General features: G+C 59.3%; 1 protein-coding gene across 1 annotated transcript in view; it reads left to right on the top strand.

The window, feature by feature from the left end:
• Window positions 1-291: 291 nt before the first annotated feature.
• ZNF385C (zinc finger protein 385C) overlaps window positions 292-15,592 on the top strand; it is an 80,579-nt gene continuing 65,278 nt past the window's right edge. The window contains exon 1 of the mRNA XM_055789955.1: window positions 292-369. Coding sequence (XP_055645930.1) covers window positions 333-369 — 37 coding nt within the window. The 5' untranslated portion in view covers window positions 292-332. The remainder of the gene's footprint in view (window positions 370-15,592) is intronic.

Genomic DNA, 15,592 nt, shown 5'->3' with positions numbered 1-15,592 from the left:
CCCGGGGGTCCCCAGACCCCGCTCCACCGGCTGCAGCAGGCTTGTCCCAGCCCGGGGCACACGGCACCCGGGGGTGCGCGACGCCCCCCCCGGACCCCGCTGCGGGATGCAGCACCGGGAGGAGCCGCCGCCGTCCCCCCCTCCCACCCGGTACGGGCGCCGGGGGGGGGGAGGGGGGGGGCGACGGCGGCGCGCGCGCTGCCTTCACACCCCCCCTTCCTCCTCCTCTTCCTCCTCCTCCTCCTCCTCCTCCTCCTCCTCCTCCTCCTCCTCCTCCTCCTCCTCCTCCGGGAGCGCGCTCGCCCAGCCGGGAGCGAGCAGCCGGCGGGAGGATGCTGCAAACGGCGGCGGAGCCGGGCGGCTGGGCAGGTAGGGCGGGCGGGGGGCAGGGGCGGCCCGGGCTGCGGCCCCCGAGAGTTGCGGCCGTAGTAAAGTTGTCGGGGGGGTGGAGGGGGATGGGGGATGTATGATGCGCTGGGGAGGCACCGCGGAGCCGGGAGAAAGGTTGGATGTTCGCCCGGGGGGATGCTCCGGTCCCCGCTCTCCATCCCGGCTCTGGGAAGGGGGAAGCCTGGCTGCGCAGCGCCGTGCGGCGGGGGGGCGCGGAGCCCCCCGGTCCCACTGACCCCCCCTCCTCGGGAGGTGTCAGGTCAGGAGGGAAACTTCTGCAGAGGAACTTTGCCGCGGACCCGGCTGCAGCCCCTTCTCCCGGCGTGGGGCCGCCTTTCCCACGGGGAGTGGGACCCGCGTGGGGGTGCGGTGGGTGGCGGTGTCCCCTCGGTTCCCCTCTGCCAAGGTGCCCGCACCATCGGGGTGCGGGGCGTGCGATCCCCACGGGCATGCTTGGGTCTGCCGCCAGCGCCTGGGCCCAGGTGTCATTTGCCAAGGTGCAGGCACGCAAGCTGGGTTGCGTGGCGTGACCTGGGGGGGTGCGTGGGTGGGTGGGTGGGTGGTGGGGCTGTGTCCTTGGGCACCGCCTGGGCCCTGCTGCGCCGGTCAGGGTGTCGGGGTGCTCAGCACACCCTGCGCGTCCCATGGCTCAGCCAGAGGGTGCCCGGGGGTGCTCACATCCCTGCGTTGGTTGAGGCACCGAGAGGTTTGTGTTGGAAATGGAGCCGAGGCTGGCTGGCTGTCTCCACAAGGGGTACTCGGCTTTTAAAGAAAAGGACTTTCAGTGAAGCCTTACAAAAGCACTTTCTGTTGGCGATGTGGGCAGTCAGCGTGTGTCTCGGGTGGCCGCAGCCCAGGGCAGAGCACGGTCCCCCTGATCGGGCACATGCCTGCAGCGTAACGCGCCGAGTGGCAGCCAATGTGGATACAGAAGCAGCATCCTCACTCAGAAGATCCCCTCAGCTTTTACCGTCCATATACTTTGCTATTAACTTGAAGCAGTTATTGCTGAAGCTTTTGATGAGTTGTGCATCGGGGTGGGGTAGGGCTGGCAAACCCCACGGATCCCGGAGCGCAGGGGCATGCCGGTGCCTGCCCTTGACGGCGCGGCGGCAGGGCTGCAAGTGCTGATCGTGCTGGATGTTCGTGTGGGAAAACAACTTCTTGCACAGAAGCTGAACTCCTGGCTCTCCTTGGCACGTGTGGCTGCTTTTTATTTCCAGAGTGAAGCTTGAAAGCGCATCTTAAATACAGGAGATGATTCTGCATGAAGGTAAGGGTTTTAGGGCCCAGCTTTGCACTCCTGGAGGCTTTAAGGGTTCTGGGTTAATTCACCGGTGTGAAGGGCATCAGCACCAGATCTGTTGCCACCTTTCTGCGAGGGCTGTGAGGGCTGGATGGGGCTGTGGGTCCCATGCAAGCTGGCAGCACCCCCTGCCCCGAGTGGAGCACGGCAGTGGGGTTTTCAGTGAAAATATGAGGCAGGAGCTGGCCTCGTGCCGCTCGGTGCTGCGCAAAACCCGTCTTCGTCTCCTTGATTATCCAGGGTGCCTGAACAGGGAGCTGAGATGTTTTGTGTAAGCTGCTGCGTCTGCATGTGGGGCACGGTGCCTGAAAATAGCATCAATGGGCAGTGCCGCTGTATGTGACGGTCTGTGAATAAATGAGGCTCTGTCCCCGGCTGCCAGCCTGGCCAGGAGTTCCTGCAGCCAATGCAAGTAAAATCCACCATCACTGACTTTTTTTTTTTTTTTTTTAAGTGGCTGCAGGTGTTTTCCAAGCCCAGCCTTGGCTTTTCTGAGTGATGTTTGTCACTTGACTGAAACGGCTCCGTGGGGATGGCAGCAACTGCACTGGTCCCTCAGTAGCTGCCGGTGTGACTCTGCTGCCGAGAAACTCTCCTGCCAGATGTAGAGTTCAGAGTCGGTCGGGTAACACTGTGTGCCATGGGGTTTCTTGCTCGTTTTGTCATCTGCCACGTGCATTAAAAAAAGACCGGTGTAAGCCTGGATGTGGCTCTCTGTATGTAAATGCACAGGGCTTTGCTATGCGTTAGCAGGAGGGTGACGTCACACCGAGCTGTGACTTCCCGCTGTGCATCTTGTGTTGTGCACAAGCATCCCTGAGCTCTTGCATCGTGCTGGGCTGGGTCTCTGGAGTGGGCTGCTCTGGCTGCTGGAGTGATGTTCAGCTTTGACAAAACAGCCAGTCTCTGGTATGGATAAATCAGGTTGGTGGGCTTAATGGTCCCAAAAATAAGAAATATTGGTTGGGGCTGGTGGCTTCCTGGCCTCGGGGCTGCGTCCCCGTTGCTCAACCGTGCGGGGACGTGTGTTGTGGCTGGGGGGGGTGAGGGCTGGGGGTCCAGCTGCTCGGCAAAGCCTGACAGTGGATGCTGTGAGGAGATGCCGTCCCACTGGAGCGTGTGCTGCCGGCTGGATCGGGGCTGCCTCGCCATCCCTCCCCTCCTGCCTGTCTTCTCCTGTCTCTTTCAGCACAAAGAAGCGAGACACCCAACTCAGACGTGCCGAGTCTATTTTTGCTGGCAAGGAGGAGTATAAATACCGCAGAACTTGAGGTGCAAAACTGAATGGGCTGCACAGCAGCACTGCACCCAAAACTGTGGGGTTTCCCCTCCCGCTTGCAGTGCTCCCCTCCGGGTTGTGTTTTGAGGCTGGTTTGCTCCCTGGGCTGTTTATCTGGGGTTGGCTGCCTGGTCTACCCAGCCATTGTGGCATGGGACAAGCGTCCCATCAATGGGCTGATGGGGATGGGGACAGGGACAGGGCAGAGCTGCCCCAGCCCACCCCGGCTGCACCCTCCTGCTGTTTATCCCTGTGGGTTGGTGCAGAGCCTGGAGTGTTGATGTGGCCCCAGCAGAGCAGGATCAGGAGCTCACCTGGCTGTGGCTGTCTACGGCCATTCCAACCCCAAAATACTCCTGAAGTATTGCCCCAGCACCCTTGAACATCAGCTGGTGGCCGCTAAAGGAATCCTGGTCTTGGGACTGTTATTTGCTGTATTTCTGAAGATCTTGCCCTTGCTTTGGCTTTTATCTGGCATTTCTGGGGAGACTGCGTATTTCTACAAGTGCACAGTGTAAATCTACTATTGAATAAATAAGAACCTTTGCACAGATGCTCTCGGTCCAGTACGGAACATGTTAATCAAGTTGCTTTACACTGTTGAATTTCCAGGACTGGAAGCAAACTTGTCCTGGAAGCTCGGGACAATCCGCAAAGTGTGCTAGATGTCAACGTCATCGGGATAGAGAGCCCCTCTGCTCTGCATCCCATCAAGCTACTTTTCTTGTTTCTCAGCTCAGTTGGGGCTGGCGTTTGAATTTTCTGAACCCAGAGCCCACGGTTCTGCAGCCTTTTAATCATTCCTAGGGAAAATAAAAATGCAAAAATGTGCACCCGGAGCAGGGTAATGAAGCCCATGAGGGTCTATTTGTCAATTTAGAAACAATATTGTGATGTACAAAGGCTGTTTCTTAGCCTGATGTTCTGAGATTGCCTCCAAAATAGTGTCATAATTTATGTGCCAGGAAGCCCCTGTCAAGAATTATATCTGTGCTCTCAAGGAAATCCAGTCTGCGGCTGCATGGTAACAAGTGCTCATTTTTTATTAGAACCACAACAATTTATTTGCAAGTCGTAAAAGAGTACCTGCGTATTTAAGGAGCCTTGAGCCACTCAGCTGGCGAGCTGCAGGCATGGGAGGTACCCACAGAGGGTCCCGGTTTCCAGTGGGAAGCTCACCCAGTGCTCCCCTGGGATGCCATGGATGTGGGTTTTTCTCTTTCAGAGGCATTACAACATCCTTCCGTGGCCAAACCACCGGCGTGCCCAGCCTGGCCGCGGCTGTGGGGCTGGGCAGGTGCTTTTGCTCCTCAGGGCCACGGCGGGGGGGCTGGCCTGGCTCTTGCCCCATGGTGCAGGCAGGGGATGGGGGCTGAGCACCCCGGCGCTTTGCTCTGCAGAGCCGAGGGCTGGAGGGGATGCTCCCACGAGCACTCCTGGCTTTGCAGGGTCTGAAGGCAGGGAAGGGTCCCCCTGCTGCCAGAGGGCCATTTGTGGTTGGGTTTTGGTTCTTACTTAAAAAAAAAATAATCATTTTTTTTCCCCTGCAATATAAACAGCCTTTTCCCCAGAATGAATACCAGCCAGGTGCCGGGGAGAGGGGCTCTCGCAGGACCCCCGGGAGGTGCTGCCGTGCCACCAGGGTGGGCAGCATGGACAATCCGGGGGGCCGGGGAAATCACCAGGATCTTCCTTGTGGGATTTGAAGCTCTTGGGGCTGCAGGGCCCGAATGGGGCAAGTGTGCTGAGCCCCAGTGCTGGTGGGGTGGGGGGGCTGCCTGGCTCCGGCGGGGGCTCCAAGCCCTCGATGCAGAACAGATCTGTGCTGCTTTGAAATGGGAACGTTCCCAAGTCATGATTTCCCCTGGCCTAATTATGGAAATTTTTTAATTAGTTGATAAGAAAGATCACTTGGAAATTGCAAGGGGAAACGTTTTGAGGTTAAATCCTAATCGGTGCCCATATCTGCCTGAAGATGGGAGCTGCAAACCTCTGTAGAGGCTGCAGCAGCCGGGGTGCCGAGGAGGCTGGGCATCCCTGCCGCTTCCGACGGCAAAGCGCGGGGCTCCTTTGGCCAACAGGCTTGATCCTAGAGGAATTACAGCCATCTGGGTTTAGCTGGGCTTGGCTCTGAGCGCCAGGCTGTCACTTCATACTCCGTGGGGTCTGGGCTGTGGAGATGCTTTTTGTCTGCCGAGGGGAGGTACCTGCAGAAGGGGGCTGCTCGGCTCGGCTTGACGTGGCCGTGGGGAGCGAAGGGTCTTTTGCCACCGTCCTATGTGGTTCCCGCTGCCGGCTCCTGCCCCTCTTGCTCCAGGCACCCTCTGCTCCATGTGAATGGATCCCCCACACTAGGCTGGTTTTTCTCCCCTCCCAGTTCGGGTGAGTCTGGTGGTCCGGTGGGAGCCCATGTGGCGCAGGGTTTGGGGGGGGTGCGTCAGCGCGGCACGCACGCCTCGCCGGCCCCCCAGACCTGCTCCCCGCCGCCTGCTCCTCCTGCTCCCAGCCCAATGCATCGCATCTCCGAGGCTGTGGGATTCACCCAGTATCAGCAGGTCGAGGAGCCCTGGGGAGCTGGGGAGGATGACAGGCAGTAACTGGGGGGTTTATCGCTTGAGCACAGCTCCGGGCTGGCACACCTGGGGGCAGGACCCATGGGCAGGGGATGAGCTGGGGCATCTCGGGGGCGGGGGGGGGGGGGGGGGGGGGGGGCGCTGGGCTGATGCAGCACTGAGGGGCAGATGCCACTGGCTGTCCCCAGCGTTCTTCTTCCAGTTTGGGTATTTCTGGCTCTGACGTCTGGTTGCTGGCTCTTGCTCCGCATGGGTGGGGGATGAAGGAGCTGTTGAATGTGGGGTGGGTTTCACCAGTGCAAGATCAGAGGCTGCTTTTCACCTTCCTTTCACCTCCCAGTTCTTTCAGACCTCTTCTGCCTTTGAACTGGGGAAAGTAACGCAGCCCGCTGCAGCGGGGAGCGGCGGGTCACATCTTTGTAAAACTGAGTGGCAAAGGGCCAAGAGCTTTTTAGGGTTATTTTTTCCCTTTATCTGTTGGAGCAGGAGAGACATGAGACCGGTGACCTGGTCCTTGCAGGTGCCCCGAGGTTGCTGCCCTGGCTGTCTGGCTGCTCCCTGGACCCCGCCAAGCCCAGGACCGGCATGGCAGAGATGCCGGTGGCCACCAGTAGTGGTTACTGGAAACCAGACCTCCAAAGTGAGACCCCAGCCACTTTCAGAAGAGGGATGAAGCTGAACAGGCCTTGGCCTCATCCTGCCAGGGCGTTGATGCTGGCTGCAGGCAAGCAAGGTACAGCACCCGGAGGGATTTCTGTCTGAAACACTTCAAGCTCTTTCCTCCGGGCAGCAGCAGTTCCCGGGGTGGTGCCAGCGGCAGGACCCTGCCCCAGTGCCACGGCCTTCGGTGGGGCTGGTTTCCCAGGCTTTCTGTGTGCCTCACCAGCAGCCTGCGGGCTGTGACGGCTGGTGTGGACGGAACGCTCCTGCTGGCCAGTGGAGCAGAAGCTGTCAGCAGCCAGGTCCATCCCTGTGAAGGAGGGATGCGCATGGGGGACCTGATCCCTCTTCCCTGCCAGCAGCCGGGGAGCTCCTTGCCCAGCTGCTCTTGCCCGTTGCCACCTGCCAGCTGGTCCCAAGGGGGGCTGAGGAAGAGCATGAGTGACCTGGGGCTCTGCCCTGTGTGGCACATCCCCAAGGCACAGTGACATTGATAGTGGCTGTTCCAGTGCCTGGAGATGCGGTCAGAGCTCTGCACTCAGATGTTTCTCGGTGGCCCTGACCAAGAAGCTCCCTGCGGGTTTTTGTGGATGTGGGTAATTTCTGGCACCCGCGTTGCACAGAACTTTGGCATTTGGTTCCTCGCACGACTTTGCTTCAATAATTCTCAGCGAGCCCAGGCAGTAATTCGTGGGTATGGAACTTCCCACCATCTTAGTGGAGAAATAATTGAAGGCTTTGTGCCGCTCCCTCATCCAGCACCACCACCATCCGCTGCGCTCTTCTCTTTTAATCTGCAAGTTGCAAAGATGTAAAAAAGAAGAATGGCAGCTAGAATGAATATTTTTAAAACCAAGAACACTGCTCAGGGACAGATTTGAGGTGCCAGGGCTGGCTAGGAGGACGTGATGTCCTGTCTGTGCTGGGGGCAATGGCAGCGCCAGGAGCCCCTGCCCAAAGCAGTGCTGCTCAGCACCGGAGCAGAGCTCACCGACAGACCTCGACCCCTGGCAGGATCTGACCCACCTCTCAAAGGGAATCGCTTCTTCTTTGGCTCTTTGTCCTCATGCTGAGCCTGGCAGAGGAGATGTAGGGGCCGGGATGGACCCTGGGGGGGGACCTCGTGTTGCGTTCCTGGGGAGCAAAGTGGGGCAGCCAGGAGCCTCACGCGTGTCACTGTGCCCCTGCCCTGCACTCCCAAGCCTTCGGGGGGGTCGGTTGTTTATTGGGAAGCGAAATAACCGCAGCTGGGCTCCTCCAGGCTGTTTTTTTCGTGTTTTGGTTTGGTTGTGTTTTTTTTTTAAAGTGTCACTTTTCCCCTTACTGTTTGTCATCTGCTCCCCTCAGCCTGCCCTCGTCCCCCCAGGAACACGTGGTGCTGGGGACGCCAGCACCGCCGCTGTTTGTCTTGGTCAGGAGCGCCGATGCTTTGCATTCGTTTGAAGTGCTGAAGACATCTCAGCACAGAGCCTGTCTGTGCACTGGGAGTTGGAGTTTCTTCTGAGGAGCCCTGAAATGTTTTTAGGAAAAAAAAAAAAAATCCCAAACAAGGGAAGCTTGTTACCGAGCCGGCAGGAGCCGGGGGAGCAGCACAGAGCAGGCTTCTGGCAGGATGGGGGGGGCGAGACCCTGCAGTCCCCCCCAGCAGCAGAGCCCTCCCGCCCATCATCGGGTGCACTTCATTGCACGCAAGGGCAGAGCCTATAAATATCCCAACTCCAAATTTTCAAGAAGTATTAGGAACTCTCCAGGCTTATTTTTGAGCGCTGTTACGAAAGGGCTTTAGCGGATTAAAGCGTGCCCAGATTAATCTGTGCTCCGGAAGGCACAGGGTGTGGGAAGGGCAGCCCTGACGCCCTGGGGACGTGGTGCAGGGGGGTCACCAGGGCTCCTGGGCTCCCCATCCCATCGGAGCATGGGGCAGCAGCAGCAGTCAGACTGTGGGGCCACAGCTGGTGGGGCAGGGATGGATGCTTTGGCAGCCGCTGGGCTTCCAGTCCCCCACTTACCCTCCAGCCCCGCTGGGCACCCCAGACCCAGCCAGCATCCATAGGGATGCAGATTTTCACAGCTCAATGTCAAATTTCTGTCCTCTCCACTTTCCGCAGGAGGCAATTAGCCAACAGGCATAATAACAATTTAGTAAGTGTGTCAAAATAGCGAGCCAGTCATGGTGTAGGGCAGGCTGTGCCTTTGGAGAAGCTTTCCATGGGGTGAGGATGTGGCAGGTGGCTTTTCAAATGGGAACACAGAAATCTGAGGGTCTGGCTGCTCATCCCACGCCTGTGTGCGAGCTTGCTCCTGCCTGGGAGCGGCTGCGGAGCTCAGGGAAGGACTCGGGACAGGCACCCCAGCGCTTTAATCCGTGCCAGTGTCTCACCTCCCCGGCCAGATGCGGAAGGGAGATTATTTGTGCTGCTCCATTGCTGCTGGAAGGCACGTGGCGTTGCGGGGCTGGGAGCTCGCAGGGCAGGATGAGTGCAGGCTTAGGCAGTGGACGAGTCAAGGGGATTTGCAGAGCCCCGGCAGCCACCTGCACCACCTGGAGCTCTCGTGACACTGGCACTGCTGCGGTGCCCGTGGGCTCCATGCGGCAGCGAGCGCGGCCGGGGGAAGCACCGAGGTGGGCTCTGGCGGTGGGAAATCCATCTCCAGCACCTGCCTGGGTTTGGCCTCTGCTTAGCAGTGGGGAAGCTTTTTGGTTCGTCCTTGGGAGCATCCCCCTCTCTAAAGACTTGGGCAAATCCTCTCTTTGGCGAGGAAGGTGGCAGCGTGCACGGTGAGATGCTGACAGGCAGCAGCGTCCCCCCCAGTGCCTGGGAGGCAATTCCCCACTGCCCACCCCCCCCCCCGCAGGTGACAAAGGAGCTTTTTCTTCTCCTGCCAGTTGCGGGGAGCCCAACCCCTCTGCAGCCCCCGCAGGAGATAACGCGGGCTGTGGAGGGCCGGAGATAACAGCAGGCAGGGGAGGATGGAGGTCCGGGGGGTCAGGGCCAGCATGGAGCTGCAGCAGGGTCCCCACTCGGTGTGTCCCCCGGCAGGGAGGGCGATGGGGAGAGGCACTGGCTGGTGGCACAGTGCCAGCTGCACCACTACCACTAATAAACAGCCAGCCCATTTGAATACTAATTAGCACATGGCACATGAAGCCCGTTTTGGCTGTGGATGGAGTGAAGGGTGGTAGGTCCTGGGGGGCTGGCGTGGAGCAGGGGGCTGCATGAAGGCGGTCGCTGGTCCTGGGGGGCTGCAGAGGGTCAGGACAGTGGGCTCTGCCCCCAGCACAGGGACAGCTTGTGTGGGCAGGGTCACAAAGATGCTTCTGTGGAGAATTTGGCCCCTCTGCCTGACCCGGCCCCCGGCAGCGCTTTGGTGGGGTGTAAATCAGTAATCAAGAGCAGGAAGGCCCTGCAGACCCCAGACCTCGGCAGCGCAGGGGTCTCGCGGACCATACACGGAAGCCCCAGCAGCCACGGCTGCAGTCCGGAGTCCTCTATGCATTGCCAAAATTACTGCATTTCTTCACCTGCTGACAAGGCGTTGGAAAAGGGAGGAATTTTTAAAACATAAACCAAATAAAATTAGGTCTTCTGGTAAGGGATTAAATCAGGGCCCTCAGCTGTATTTATAGAAGGTTCAAAAGTAAATCTGTTCTCAGACTGAATAAATATTTTGCTCAGGCAGGCGCGATCTTCAGTTCATCTGTCTTGGAAAGACTTGACTGAGAGGGGAATTGATTTTCTTCAGCTTGAACAAAGCAAGCAACTCTCAAACCCAGATAGATAGTGAAGTCCCATTATCGGCTAAAATGGGGAAGCAGCTGGGAAGTCATTAAAGAGAAAGTGAAAATGAAGCTGCTTTAAGGAGGCAGCAATTCCCTGACCCCGCTGTGATGGCTGGGGCTGCCACCCCCAGGAGCTGCTCTGGGGACGTGTTGGTCCAGCCCCATGAGAGCATTTGGCAACACCGGGTGACCACCTGCCATCAACACCAGCAGCTCCCCAGGGCAGGTGGGGGTGGTGGGCACTGGTTTTGCTGGCTGCACTGGGGCAGGGACCACCTGCCCATGGCCCTGTGCTGGGGACGTGGCACGGTGGACCCGAGGGTGGCTGAGCTGGGATGGAGGGGGATCGGTGCAGGCATGGCATGGTGGTAGTGCCAAGGACATGGACCCCAACCTCTGCTCCAGCACTGATGACCTGGAGGTCTGGAAATGCTGGCAGCTGGGCTGGGAGCTGCCCAGAGTTGGGCAGAGGTTCTCCCCGGCAGCGTTCGCCCCGACATTGGCTTGTTTCGCAGCAGAACTCCAGCTCAAAGAGCTTGTTAATTCAAGCCGGCACCTGGTGTTTTCAGACATCAGTTACTGCTAAGACAAGAGCTTAGTGCTTTGCTCTTGACAAAAGCTGCTGCCGGGTCAGCTCCAGCGTGGCGTGAACTACGCGGCGAGTGCTGCCAGGGCTGCCGGTGCCGCCTGGCAAACCGGGGCTGCAGCACTCCCCTTGCCTTTTCCCAGGTCATCCAGGAAAAAATGAAAGGGAGAACTAAGAAAAAGCCAAAACCCTTGGCAGCCTTGATCTCTTTTTATTTCCTGAGAACTGCATCAAGCAAATGCCTGTCTGCAGAAGCTCCCCAGCCCCAGGAGCTCCCCAGCTCCAGTCCTGCCCTGGAGCCCAGCCCTGCCGTGAGGGATGTCCCAGGGCAGGCGCAGGATGCTCCTGGCCAGGCCCATCTGATGCCCACCTGGCTCTCTCACTGCTGGACCTGGCCTTCCCCATCACTGCTGTCCCTCTGGCCGACCCTAAACCAGCTTTTCCCCCATCCCAGTCTGGGACACCCCGGGTGGGTTGGAGCAGTGGCAGTGCCAGGCGAGGCTTTGCTGTGTGAGCTCTGTCCGCCCCGTTCTAAAAAAAGCCACAAGATGAGCAAAATTATCCGCTGAGTCACTAATCATTCACTTGCTGCTTTAGTCACCAGCTTTCCCACACTGGGGGGACGTTTGCTGCTGAGGGGGCATAAACTGAATTGTAATTGCGCTAAATAGATGTGGCTGAGAGAAATAAAGAGCTGCTGCTGCACGCGCAGCTTCTGACACCAGATGGATCATCGGGCTCTACAGCCACCGGAGGTGCTCAATTAATGATGACTCCCTAACAAACCCGTTGATTAATAGCACCCGTGTGCTGCAGCACCGAGGTGTGCTCCCCGCAGAGGTGGTGGCAGCGGAGCAGCTGCTGCCTGTGTCCCGTGTCCCGTGTCACTGTGTCCTGTCCCTGCCCTGTAGCCCCTCTCCACAAGCATTGCATCTCCTGCTGAGGGATGCGAGCTGCTTTTCCATGGGGTGCTGGTGTGGTGGGAGCATCCTCTGCTCGGGAAGGGTTGCTGGGGGTTGGAACCGTGGTTGGGTGACCATAGTGGAGGCACGTCTGAGATCCCGGGATTTGGGAAAGCAAAGCTGCCTCCTGTCCCCATCACCTGAGCCGGAGGTTCTTGTCCTTCAAGCAGAAAATTCTTCTGGAGAGCTGGGATTTGCCACGGTTCTTTCTCAAATGTGTGACCATGACCTGGAAATACTGAGAAAGGATCGAGCCAGGGCTGCAAACCTGCCTGTGAACGCGTACGGCCGGCAGGCAGGGCTCCTCCAGCACGGGTGCCAGCAGGCATCTTCTGGGGGACAGCTTTGCTCTGCCACTTGCCTCACAGCCTCTCGGATGAGGAAAGAGGGATTATTGCTCAGGTGTCAACACATTTGCAGCTGCAAACGCAGGGGGACAGATGCTGCTGGCGGGGCGGGGGGGGGGCACAGGTGGGTGTCACATTGCTGGAGCCTCCAGACAGAAATAGCTCCCTGCACAGCCCCATTTCCAGCGAGCCCACGGGAGCTCAGCATCGGCTGCTCCATCCCTGGAAGAGGCTCACTCTCACAGGGGGGTGGGTGCTGCGGGGGAGAAAGGAGCTGGGAGCTGTGGGGTAGCCCTGAGTCTGCAAATCATGGCTGTGTGCGTAGAGCAGGGGCCTCTCTGGGTTTGGTGCAGAACAGTGGGGAACTGGGCTATGGATGGGCCCTTTGTCTGCTGGTGCTGTGCTGGTGCAGGGGGGGTCCTGTCCTGGAGCCCAGCCCTGCCGCAAGGGATGGCCCAGGGCAGGCGCAGGATGCTCCTGGCTGGGCACCACGTGGCATCTCTGATGCCCATCTGGCTCTATCGGTGCTGGACCTGGCCACCTCCATCACTGCTGTCCCTCTGACCGGCCGCAAACCAGCTTTTTCCCCATCCTGGGCGGGTGTCAGCGTGGTGGGGCTGAGCCGGGTGGTTGGGCTGTGCCGATGCCTCCCTGCCTCCCCCCGCGCCCAACACGAAGAGCTCTCTTTTAGCCGAATAACCCCGCCGTGCTGGAGCCAAACGCATGTGAAAGGGCCTGTCTCCGAGCAGGAAAGAGCCATAAAGGGCCTATTTATGTAGCTGGCTCCTTGCAATGTTTTCAGACACAGCCCTCGCATGTTTTCATAACAGCAACGCCTCCAATCTCTCACCAGCTGCCAGCAGAGACGAGCCTTTCGCCGCTGTCCTCCGCTTGCATCCTGGCGTGCCCGGGGCCCTGGGTGGCCGCGGTTGGTGCCAGGGCAGCGCTGGGCTTGGCGGGGTGGGCGCAGGATGCGGGCGCTGCGGTGTTGGCTGCTTGGCGCAGGGCTGGCATGCTGCGCGCCCACCGCTCGGTGATGCTCCGGCTGCCCTCCCCGGGTACCGAGCATCTGGGTAGCGCGCAGGGCTGCAGCCGGTGTGGGGGCACGTGTGTGGGGGTCGAAATGTGGGGCTCCTCTTCCACCCTTCCTGCACGTCCCTGTTTGGAGCGTGTGCTGCCCCTCCAGCTCTCCTGTGCGCTCGGGAGCAACACTCACCCTTGGCAAGGGGCTGGCCAGCTGCTGGTGTTCCAGTTGGGATGCCGGACCCAGCACGGGCAGCGGAGGCAGCCTGCAGGACCGTGCCTTGGCTCCCTCTGCCGATCCTGCCTGCGAGGGTGGCTCTGTGCCCACCCATGGGCAGCTCGGACCCTTGGCATGGACGGGCCGTGGTGTCTGGTGGCCGTGCATCCCAGGATGTGGACTTGCCAGCACCTCTGCCCGGGCCACCTTCCCACCGTCTTCCCTATCACCTGGAATTTGCTGGCGGGCAGCGCTGAGCACGGGGCTGCATCCTGCGCCTGGCTGGAGGAACGGCAGCTCCCCAGCTTCGCCCTGGGAATGCCGCTGTGGAAGAACCAGCCTCTCCTCCAGCCATGGCTCCCCTGCTGCTCATCGGCCACGTGCCCGGGGTCGACGGGAGCTGCCTGCTCGGTGCCCAGTGCCGCCATCCCCCTGTGTCAGGCACCCGCCGGTGACAGCAAGGCAGCCCCCGCGGTGGCAGCGCCACAGTGGTGGCAGTGCCATGCGTGCTGACTGGTGTGGGAGGCAGGTGAGCGGCAGAGGAGGGAGATCTTTCCCGTTCAGCACCGATGCGCGGGAGGGAAGCAGGCACCGAGTGCCTTGGCTGGCGTGGAGCTGAGTGAGGCTCCTGTGGGCACCCCAGCACCCTGCGGGGACCCCGTAACTGCCCGAGCACTCTCCAGGCCACGCAGCTGTGACGGGCTCCTTGTCCCCTTTGGCGCGGTGTGACAGAGCAGGTGCTCAGGGAAGGGAGGGCAAAATTTCACCGAGTACTGGGGTTGAGTCCCAGTGCCATCACCAGTCTCTCCTCCTGCACCAGCCGAGCCTGAGCTGGGACCTGAGCCTTGTGCTGTTACAAACCCACCCGAAGCCCCCCCATGCAGCAAGCCGTCTGCGGCACGTACCGTGCACGGCTCCGCGTGCCCGGGGCTGGCTGCTCACAGCCTGTGTCCACGTGTTTTCCATGGCAGGGAGACAAGTAACTTTTCATGAGTCCATTTACAAATTCCTTTCAAACAGGAAAGCTGACCCACTAGAGCTCATTAAATAACGTTAATGGTGCTGCCCAAATAAATATTAGAGCTGTCACCTGTGCTGCCAGCCAACACTTGCTGCCTTCTGGCCTTCTCGGAGCAAAGGTTTCTCAGTTTAATTGGACGCACGTGCTTCAGTCCTGACACCAGCGACCTCTGCTACAGCAAAGGATGCTCACACTGCGGCGATTGGCTTCCTGCGACTTTATCCTGGCCCTGCAAAAGCAGGGAGTGACTCCAGCCGGCTTGTGGGAGCCACGGGCTGCTAAGCTTGGAGATAACCAAAGAAACCAAAACAGCATGCGGAGAGGAGTTGACTGATACGGTCACGCTTATCACCAAACTGATTAAACCCGAGCTCTAAAAGTCTTTTCCTCTTTCTTCTGTCCTCTACCCAGCAAGTAATGTATAACTTCATTAGTCCATGTCCAGGAGACACTGAAAGACATGGACAATTAATTATCATCTGTCCCATTTAATTTCCCTGCCGATCAGTGATGGTTTCCCAGCGGTTCACAGGCAAGTCAGCGTTTCAAGATGTGAGCTGAGGCTGAAAACCAGCGCTCCTACAGCGCAGCTGCCACTTGCGTAGCCCTGTGATGGGAACCTTGCACCCCCATTGCTCCCAGGGAACCCCTCAGCAGCACCTCCCAGTCCTCACTGCCACCAGGCTCAGGGGGCTTGGGCGTACCGTGCCACCCCCGGGCTGTAGGACCACCACCAGCAGGCTCCAGGCTTTAGGGGCTTGATGACTGGAAGGACCCAAAGTGCTGCCATGTACCAACACGTGTTCCATCCTTCCAGCCCAGGAAGGTGTCCACATCTCTCCCCAGCCTTCCCTGAGGCATTGCCCTACTGATGCGTGTAAGATTTTGTCACAGTTTGGAGAGTTTAATAATTCTGCCAGATCTGCACAAATACCCTTATTATGTGGCTGAGGCAGATCCTGGGTTTGGGTGCTCCAAGGATGCGAGAGGCGTCAGGATGCCCTGGAGGTGCAGGGTGCAGTAGGGTGGGACCAGTCACCCCATCATCCGAATACCTGCTGTGGGGGAGCCCCCCACCCTCCTGAGAGCTGCTGCCAGGGAGCCCAGGGGTGCCTGTGGTCCAGCACCGGGCAGTGCAGCATCCTGCTGGCGGGCTCCCATCCTGCTCGGGGCAGCCACGCCATGCACCCCAGTGCCTCAGAGCAGCCAGCAAAGCCTGGTGGAGAGCTGGTAGCTGGAAGTTCATAAAAATGAGTAAAACCAATTAAAAGGGAAATGGCTGAGCTCCCACCTCCTGCGAGGCGCCTCAGGTAAGCAGTGAGCTGCCTGAGCCAGCCGTGATGGGCATGGCCGGGCTGTCTCAGACTGGTCCCCAGCCTCAGCCAGCTGAAAGGAGCTCTGGGAGGGGTTTTGGTAAACACCCCAAAATCTCTATAAACAACTAAAA

Source organism: Falco peregrinus, chromosome 18 (assembly GCF_023634155.1).
Source record: "Falco peregrinus isolate bFalPer1 chromosome 18, bFalPer1.pri, whole genome shotgun sequence".
In the NCBI taxonomy this organism is placed as follows: Eukaryota; Metazoa; Chordata; class Aves; order Falconiformes; family Falconidae; genus Falco; species Falco peregrinus.
Note: the sequence above shows the minus strand (reverse complement) of the source record. Positions and strands in the feature narration are given on the sequence as shown.